We start from the raw sequence: 10,208 nt of genomic DNA, 5'->3' as shown, positions 1-10,208 counted from the left end.
ATCAGAGATCCTAATGTGGTATATGTGAAGGGTTAGGGCTCATCATTTGCATCATTATTCCATAATACTAATAACTCCAAGTCATATACATATGTTTAATCCACAAAATATGATTTGTAGAAAACAAATAGGATGAAAAACTTTATGAATTATAAAATAGAAAAGACAAAGTTACTTTGGAATTTTAACTTAAGTTATTCCTCAGTTGACTATCCTCTCTGTCATATTTGATTTATACATAAAATAGATTAGGCCCAATATGAATTTTGAACATATTATAGTTGGTAATAATATATTCTATAAATGTTGTTAAAATCTGCAGATTTTGTATAAAACAACCAACACTTCTTTTATTATTATTGTTGTTATTATTATTAAAAATTTCTGCCTCCCCACCTCCCATTTCCCTCCTCCTCCCCCACTCCCCTCCCCCTCCCTCTTCAGCCTGAAGAGCAGTCAGGGTTCCCTGCCCTGTGGGAAGTCCAAGGTCCTCCCCCCTCCATCCAGGTCTAGGAAGGTGAACATCCAAACAGCCTAGGCTCCCACAAAGCCAGTACATGCAGTAAGATCAAAACCCAGTGCCATTGTTCTTGGCTTCTCAGCAGCCCTCATTGTCCGCCATGTTCAGAGAGTCCGGTTTTATCCCATGCTTTTTTAGTCCCTGTCCAGCTGGCCTTGGTGAGTTCCCAATAGATCAGCCCCATTGTCTCAGTGTATGGGTGCACCCCTCGCGGTCCTAACTTCCTTGCTCATGTTCTCCCTCCTTCTGCTCCTCATTTGGACCATGGAAGCTCAGTCCGGTGCTCCAATGTGGGTCTCTGTTTCTGTCTCCTTCTATCGCCAGATGAGGAAATTCAGGATCAACCTACCCCAGGACCCAGAAATACCACTCTTGGGAATATACCCAAGAGATGCCCTATCATATTACAAAAGCATTTGTTCAACTATGTTCATGGCAGCATTGTTTGTATTAGCCAGAACCTGGAAACAACCTAGATGCCCTTCAATGGAAGAATGGATGAAGAAAGTGTGGAATATATACACATTAGAGTACTACTCAGTGGTAAAAAACAATGACATCTTGAATTTTGCATGCAAATGGATGGAAATAGAAAACACTATCCTGAGTGAGGTAAGCCAGACCCAAAAAGATGAACATGGGATGCACTCACTCATAATTGGTTTCTAGCCATAAATAAAGGACATTGAGCCTATAATTTGCGATCCTAGAGAAGCTAAATAAGAAGGTGAACCCAAAGAAAAACATATAGTTATCCTACTGGATATTGTGAGTAGACAAGATTGCCGGGCAAAAACTGGGAACTGGGGGTGGGGTTGGATGAGAGAAAGGGGAGATGGGGAGAAAAAAGTGAGAAGGGGAGGATGGGAAGAACTTGGGGGAATGGGATGGTTGGGATAAAGGAAGGGTAGATATGGGAGCAGGGAAGTATATATCTTAATTAAGGGAGCCAGTTTTAGAGTTGGCAAGAGACTTGACTCTAGAGGAGTTCCCAGATGTCCAGGGAGATGTCCCCAGCTAGTTCCTTGGGCAGTAGAGGAGAGGGAGCCTGACATGGCCCTACCCTATAGTCATACTGATGAATATCTTACAACTAACACTTCTTAACATGAGCTTCAATCAGTCAGATAAAAGTAATAGGGGAAATGCACAATACACTATAGAAAAATTTTTCATTTTCCCTTTGTTAGGAGTCTATAACTTCTATCCTTCACAGAGGCCCTAATATTCTAGATAATTTTCAAATGTTCACCTTTTAAGTTGCAAATCTATGCAGTCAGTATCGTAAGTCACAAACAAGTGAACAAACATGCATGCACACACACACACACACACACACACACACACACACACACGTAAGACTGGCCTCAAACATGCAACAGCACTGACTCTTTCCTAAACACAAGGATGACAGACAGGTATGTGCCACAATCTCCAGTTTCTGCTTCTCTTATAAATAAATAGTATCTTTGTGTTATGGAGGCATGTGTACATAGATCACAAAGTACAGAAACCACCACTAACTCTTACCAATAATGGGCTAATGGAGTACATGTCTTATTTAGATGTTAAGTCCACCATTCTCCAATTAATCATCACCTAGAAATACCAAGGGATATGTTTCTAACACTTGGTACACCTGCATATCATCTTGGATTATGTAGAAGAACTGGTTTTGATTATAGGTTATCATTTTACATTAACACTTATATGATATTATGTCTTCCTTGGTGGAGTACACTTAGGATCAATAACAGATATACCTACTCAAGCACAAATTTGTGAACTTGTACAGATAAAATGGATCATCATCTTTGGTAGGACACTCTTCGGACTTTGCTAAAACCCCACAGTGGAAAGCATAGAAAAACACTGAGATGGTTAGAACAGTGAACTCCATCTCACAGCCCTGCTTTTTGTATGGCATTGAGAAAATTACATATCGAGTAATTGTAATAAAACCATTAATATGAAATCTGATATAAGATGACCATGAAAGATTCACAGTTTGATAAATTCTTGGGAGACAGTGAAAAAAAGAATGCTACTGTACCTGGAAAACTGTTCTAAATGACACTCGAAATTCATGTAGACTGACAGCAAGACGTTAGCTTATTTTTCTGAATGAACCCAGCTCTGCTGAGGCTGAGACAAAGTTTCAGGTAAAGGATCATGCTCACCTTTGTTTTATTTACACACACAGGGACTAGTAGCCCCTGAACTCATTACCTGTCTGTCCATCCTTATTCATATCCTCCTGTGGCCATTCCTGGATCTTAGGCACCCTGTATCTCTCAGGAGTCCAGATACTGTATAACTCATTAAAGACATTTCATTATCCAGTTCCTTCCTAGGACCAATTTACCTCAGGGATCTCTAGTGGAAACCAATTCTAGTCACTGATCACTCTTTCCTACACTAACAAGGAGGTATAATTTAAAGAATAACAATAAACAAAATAAATAAACATATGCATGATGTGGGTTTCCTGTCTGTATGCTGGGAATATGTCTTATTACTATTTGTTACTAAAGAAGCTGCTTTGGACTATGACAGGAGACAATGTATGTAGGAGTGAAAACTAAATTAAATTCAGGGAGAAAGAAGGCAGAATCAGGCAGATGCCATATAGCTGATGAAGGAAAAGACACCAGAGTCTCACCAGTAAGCTACGACCTCATGCTGATACACAGGTTAATAGTAATGGGTTAATTTTTAATGTATGAGCTAGCTAGAATTATGCCTGAGCCATTGGTGAAACAGTGTCATAATTAATATAGATTCCTGTGATTGTTTGGGTCTGGGTATCCCAAAACAAAAATACAGTCTCCATTTACATATGTAGTTACAAAATAAACCTAAAATAGTGGAAATATGCATACTCATTGACTGTTCAAGTAATGAACAGGCTTCTGCTTCCCTGGAGCCCATTTTTTTAGAGGGAGAAATGAAGTAGCTGACTAGAGAACAACCCCAAGTTATTTTCATTGTTAATGACTTAAAGTGTCTCACAAAACAGCTCCATCTATTCTCTCTGTTGTTTCACAGAAAGATGTTGGCTGTTCATCTCTTTATTAGCCCATCAGGTGCTTTAGAAAGGCACAGTTACACAGCTTCACAGAGCTCACCAAATGCAACATAAAAAAGGTAATACAACTTAAAATAATATTTTACAGCAATATGGCAAGCAGATGGCATATTTAATGTTTCCTTAATCCAAAAGAAAAGCAGTCCCTGTTTTTATGCCTGGTCACTCATTTGGTCTTCTTACCTATGAAAACCATGATAACACCTTCTACCAGCATTACCTCAACCCCTCTCCATATATGTGGGATGACTTCCTAATGCCCTGTTCTGAGTTCATCATTGATCATGATGCCATTGGTGGTATTTCTAATTCCTTCATTGTAGTTCTGAGCTTGATATTCATCTGATGAAGTTCTGCATGTGATTATGAAATACAAATTTTCATCTCCAGGAAATCTTTATCCTTATTGGTCTAATGTTACTGAGCTCCTAGAGATGAGTAACATTTCTTTGTGAATGTGAAAATGCTAAGTGAGATCTAAGGATGTATCCAATATTTTAGACAGAGTGCCGTCTGCTCTGGACAAGAAAAGCAGCCATATGTTGCTTGCTATTATAATGGTTTCAGTTACTCCGAGAAGAATGATGCATATACTCTCTGTATTTTGATTAACATGAGAAGCAAAAGTGACTTATTGGTAGGTTTAAGTTCCACTCAATCATCTCCAAGGATTGTGACATTCACTTATATAAGCATAATTAAATAGGTTTAGTATTTTCATTGTCTTTGGCTACAGGAGAGATTCATGTTCATCCTTGTTTACTGATGCTTTATTCACAATTACTAGAAATGAAATAATACAAACATGCTCAATTGATTGATAATAAAAATATGGTACATACATGCTACAGGATTTTATTCAGTTATAGAGTGTCGATTTCAACTTCTTCCAGACCCTCTCTACCTCTTTCTATTACCTCACTCTCTGCCTTTTCTCTCTTTCCTTAAAAAAAAAACAGAATACACACATACACACACATCACAAAACTACAAAAATGGACTCATAAACAAGAAAACAAAGGACCAAAAAGACAAAAATTTCCACCAAATCAAGATGTGGCAAATGTCTACAAAAATACTGATTCCAGTTGCTGTTGGCTTACTTCTCATGAGCATAGGGCCTACACTGAAATATGGTTAATATACCCAGTTAAGTTCCACTGAAGAAAACTGGTTTTTCTTTTTCTACCAGTTATCAATGATGGGGAAGCCAATAGAGTCTAGAATGGAGGAACATATTTTACACCATAGTGTACAAGGACAATTAAGGGAAGGAATGAATCAAGGTAAGAGACCTAATTTATGACACATTAGAGCTTTTAATCATTCATGTAACATGAACATGCTTGAACAACATTTTTTACATAGTGAAAAATATCTACATAAGAAAATTTGCAGGTAAATTAAAAAGAAAATTAATGTTAAATAATGAATATTGTTCTGTTTCCATCTTTTTTTTTTATCATTTTGGGTAGGTAACTTTTAAATGGCTGGTGGCTAATAATTTCAGGGAAAGAAAAATGGCACAAACAACACCATTATGCAAGAGAATCTCAGTTCTTTTACATGGTCAGTATAGGTCAGAATGGACAACACAGAAATAAAAAGAAGGCTTGGAAATGGTGGCACCTGCTTTTAAACCCAGATTGTGGGAGGTAGAGGCAGGTGAATCTTTGTGTGTTTGAGGCCACCCTTAAGTGAGTTCTAGGACAGCCAGGTCAACATAGAGAAACTCTGCCTAAATTTTTTTTAAAAAAATGGAAAGATTCACCAATTGTAGACTCTGTGACCCTTATTTATGGCTAGAAACCAATTATGAGTGAGTGCATCCCATGTTCATCTCTTTGGATCGGGGTTACCTCACTCAGGATAGTGTTTTCTATTTCCATCCATTTGCATGCAAAATTCAAGATGTCATTGTTTTTTACCGCAGCGTAGTACTCTAATGTGTATATATTCCACACTTTCTTCATCCATTCTTCCATTGAAGGGCATCTAGGTTGTTTCCAGGTTCTGGCTATTACAAATAATGCTGCTATGAACATAGTTGAACAAATGCTCTTGTCATGTGATAGGGTATCTCTTGGGTATATTCCCAAGAGTGGTATTGCTGGGTCCAGGGGTAGGTTGATCCCGAATTTCCTGAGAAACCGAAACACTGATTTCCAAAGTGGTTGCACAAGATTGCATTCCCACCAGCAATGGATGAGGGTGCCCCTTCCTCCACAACCTCTCCAGCAAAGGCTATCTTTGAAGTTTTTTATTTTAGCCATTCTGACAGGTGTAAGATGATATCTCAAAGTTGTTTTGATTTGCATTTCCCTGATCGCTAAGGAGGTTGAGCATGACCTTAAGTGTCTTTTGTCCATTTGAACTTCTTCTGTTGAGAATTCTCTGTTCAGTTCAGTGCCCCATTTTTTAATTGGGTTAATTAACACTTTAAAGTCTAGTTTGTGGGGTGGGATGAGGGTAAGGGGAGATGGGGAGAGAAAAGGGAAAAGGGGAGGATGGGGGGAACTTGGGAAAAAAGGATGATTGGGATAAAGGAAGGTTGGATAGGGGAGCAGGAAAGCACATATCTTAATTAAGGGAGCCACCTTAGGGTTGGCAAGAGACTTGAACCTAGAGTGGCTCCCAGGAGCCCAAGGTGATGTCCCCAGTTAGTTCCTTGGGCAGCTGAGGATAGGGAACCTGAAATGACCCTGTCCTATAGCAATACTGACGAATATCTTGCATATCACCATAGAACCTTCATCTGGTGATGGATGGAGATAGAGACAGAGACCCACACTGGAGCACTGGACTGAACTCCCAAGGTCCCAATGAGGAGCAGAAGAAGGGAGAACATGAGCAAGGAAGTCAGGATCACGAGGAGTGCACCCACCCACTGAGACAGTGGGCCTGATCTATTGGGAGCTCACCAAGGCCAGCTGGACTGGGACTGAAAAAGCATGGGATAAAACCGGACTCTCTGAACATGGCGAACAATGAGGGCTGATGAGAAGCCAAGGACAATGGCATGGGCTTTTGATTCTACTTAATGTTCTGGCTTTGTGGGAGCCTAGCCAGTTTGGATGTTCACCTTCCTAGATATGGACAAAGTGGGGAGGACCTTGGACTTTCCACAGGGCAGGGAACCCTGACTGCTCTTTGGACTGGAGAGGGAGGGGAGAGGAGTGGGGGAAGGGGGAGAAAGGTGGGAGGAGAGGGAGGGAAACGGGAGGCTGGAAACTTTTTTTTTCCTTTTCTCAATAAAAAAAATTGGAAAGAAAAAAATGTGAAAGGGAGGTTAAGTGTAGGAGGATACATTAGAAAAAGGTTGTGTTTGAAATATTTGAAAGCTTTGGGGTATCCCAGAATCATGAAACGTCATTTATTCGTATTTGAATATTATAGTGTGATCAATACAGAAATTTGAATAAAATAATAAAATCTTGAGAAAAGTGGGAATCAATCTATTTGAAGACTCAATTATGCCATTCTCAGTCATATACTCAAATGTCTCTCTGTCTTAGAACAAAGACAATTTCTCAACTATGTTCATTGTGGGTTTATTCATTATAGCCAGAAAATTGAAACAATCTAGATCTGCAGTTGAAGAATGGATAAAGATAAAATGCAATGCATTTACACAATGGGGTATCACTCAGTTGTTGAAAAATGGCATCATCAAATTTGCATACAAATGGTTACAAGAAAAATTTATCTTGAATGAAGTAACCCAGATTCAGAAATCAAATACGGCATGCATTCTCTTGTAAGTGGATATTAACTGTTTAGTAAATGATAATCAAGTCACAATATTCAGATCCAGGGAGATTATGGGAAGATGAATGCTATAGAGGCAAAACTAGGATCTTTCTGGGAAGGGAAAATGCAATAGATTATGGGGGTAGACTGGCGATCAGGTGTGGGAGGAGGGATAGAAAGAGACAGTGCAGGGATAGAGAGTTGGAAATTGCACGCAGTTAGAAGACAATGTGGAATCCTAGTGCAGTGGAAACTTCCGGGAATCTGTGAAAACTAGGGCTTCCAGTAATGAGGAATTCAGAGTCTGAACTGGCCACTTTTTCTAGTCAGGCAATGTTCCCCATGACGGGATTTTATTACATTTGGTTGAGTTGTTAGCCTAAGAATCTCCATAGCGATCTGCAAACAACTCAGGCTGAGGCTACAACAGACTTAGCTCTCTTGTGTCTGACAGTGGGGCCCAATTGCAGGAGACAATAGTTAATTAAATATAGAGAGGTTGAGCTAGTAGGGGCTTGGAGCCTTCACCCTTACATTCCAATCTCTTCGGAAAAGGAAGGTACTCTGAAGGCTTTGGAAAGTGAAGCCTGGATACCAACCCAACCACAAAACCCTCACCTACAATCTATTCTGCCTATAATGTGTGCTAGCAATGGTGATCAAGAACTTGTGGGAGTTTAGGCCAATGAAAATTTGATTTAAGTTGCGGCCAACTCCACAACAGAAACTCAATGACCTGCACTGCCTGTATGGCCAGAAACCAGGGACTAAATAACCCAGAAAACTAGGTTAGAACCAAAACTACCTAGATAAACATCAATTAAATGATTCCTAATGATACTTTACTATACTTATAGATAAATGTCATGTCCACTTGTCATTAGAGAGGTTTTATTGTGCAGCAAATTGGAAAAGTTGTGGAAATCGAACGCCAGACATTATGTAGAGAGAGTCTAAATTGGAGATCTCAGAAGTGCAATTAATAAAACTCAGGGTCAGACTTAGAGTTGAGGGATTGGAACACTAAACTCACTACAAAATTTTTGATCTATAATTTTTTTCTGCCAACAAGATGTGCCATGGTAATTTGGCACAGAATAAACGGGAATGACTAACAGTAAGTTGTCCAGTCTAAGACCCATGTTATGAGATGAAGCATACTGTTGACATTCAGAAAAAAAAAAGAAACCAGAAGCCAAATGACCTATGAGAGAACCAAACAGGTCAGAAAAAAGTAAATAAAAGAACATCTAATGTGTCAGTTAGACTCCATCAAACAGCTGATGAAAATAGATGCAGAGAACCACAGATAAACATTAGAGAAAATGCAGAGAAAAATCTGTTTTCAATTTAAAAAGGAATCTAAGAGATGAAATATTGATATAACAGTGACTCTTATCCAGTGCTTTCTAGAATCACACTTGGAAGACAGTGGATAATATCAGTGAGTAATAAAGGTCCACTTCCCTAACTGAACTACTTTGCAAAACTCCCTTTTGCAAATGAAATTATTATGGAGTATGGTCTATGATGTGGGTTCAATTGTAGGGACTCATATTCAATATTAGTATCAATATATTTTCTAGATGAAATTAAGTAAAACTCACAGTAATGCCATTATAAAGAGGTTTTCTTCTTGCAAAGGACACTTATCAGAGCCTTTTTCATATCTCTGTTCCTCAGGCTGTAGATGAAGGGGTTCAGCATGGGAGTTACCACTGTGTACATCAAGGCTATCACAGTCTCTTTCACAGTAGAATTATTAGCTGATGGGCATAAGTAGACACCAATAACTGTCCCATAGAACAGTGAGACCACAGACAGGTGGGAGCCACAGGTGGAGAAGACCTTGTGGATAACCCGAGTAGATGAAACCTTTAGGATGGAGCAGACAATTTGTATGTAGGACACAATTATGAGTGAGAATGGGATGACAATAAAGGGCCCTGCCAAGACAAATATCATTAATTCATTAATAAAAATGTCAGAGCAGGCCAACTTGAGCAGAGCAGATATGTCACAGAAAAAGTGGGGGATCATGTTGTCTTCACAGAATGACACTCTAGCCAGGAGTAGGGTGTGCAACATGGAATGCAGCATGTTAAATACACAGGACATCGCTACCAGACACACACAGAGCTTGGGGCTCATGATGCTAGTATAATGAAGGGGGAAACAGATGGCCACATAGCGATCATAGGCCATGACCACAAGAAGAAAGTTTTCCATGTTTGCAAAAAACATAAAAAAGTACATTTGTGTCAGACAATTCACATAGGAGATGGATGGAACTTGGCTCTGCATATTCTCCAGCAACTTTGGCATTGTGACAGAGGTAAAGCAGAGGTCAGAGAAGGACAAATTACTGAGAAAAAAGTACATGGGTGTGTGGAGACTGGAGTCCAGTAGAATGAGGATGATGATGATGAGGTTCCCCATGACAGTTGTTAGGTACATGGCCAGGAACAGGGCATAGAACAGATGTTGATGCTCTGGGGATATGGGCAGGCCCCGGAGGATAAAAGAAGAGATGATAGTTTGGTTTCTCATTATCATTATTATTATCCAGTATCCTAAGCATAAAATATTAGGGCCCTTTCCAATTTTTGAAAATATGAACTATATTATGGACATATTTCTACAAAACAGATCTGGCAATGATTATAGTGATTGTATCCTCAAACTCCAAATTTCTGCAATCATTACAATCATCAATAATTTTTTCTCAACTTTTTCTTAACCTGATTCTATCTCTCAACTTTTCCAATAAAAAATCTATGCATTTTTCTACCAAGAGTCAGATGTACTAATGTTTCTCTCTCCTTCTATATATGCTCAACAGTTGTTTGT

At 39.1% G+C, this 10,208-nt stretch overlaps 1 protein-coding gene across 1 annotated transcript; it reads right to left on the bottom strand.

Moving 5' to 3' along the window:
- Positions 1-8,975: 8,975 nt before the first annotated feature.
- Positions 8,976-9,914, bottom strand: LOC121456623 (olfactory receptor 1468-like). The gene has a single exon (XM_041664943.1). It carries the CDS (start codon positions 9,912-9,914, stop codon positions 8,976-8,978), a length of 939 nt encoding a protein of 312 aa, XP_041520877.1.
- Between the last annotated feature and the right edge of the window lie 294 nt (positions 9,915-10,208).

Source organism: Microtus oregoni, unplaced genomic scaffold, assembly GCF_018167655.1.
Source record: "Microtus oregoni isolate MIOR12 unplaced genomic scaffold, Mior012 000015F_ref0000493, whole genome shotgun sequence".
Lineage (NCBI taxonomy): Eukaryota > Metazoa > Chordata > Mammalia > Rodentia > Cricetidae > Microtus > Microtus oregoni.
This window is presented reverse-complemented; position numbering and strand designations above follow the sequence as displayed.

Excerpts from the sequence above, each read along its gene's own strand:
- LOC121456623 (XM_041664943.1), bottom strand. The coding sequence starts at position 9,914 with ATGATAATGAGAAACCAAACTATCATCTCTTCTTTTATCCTCCGGGGC.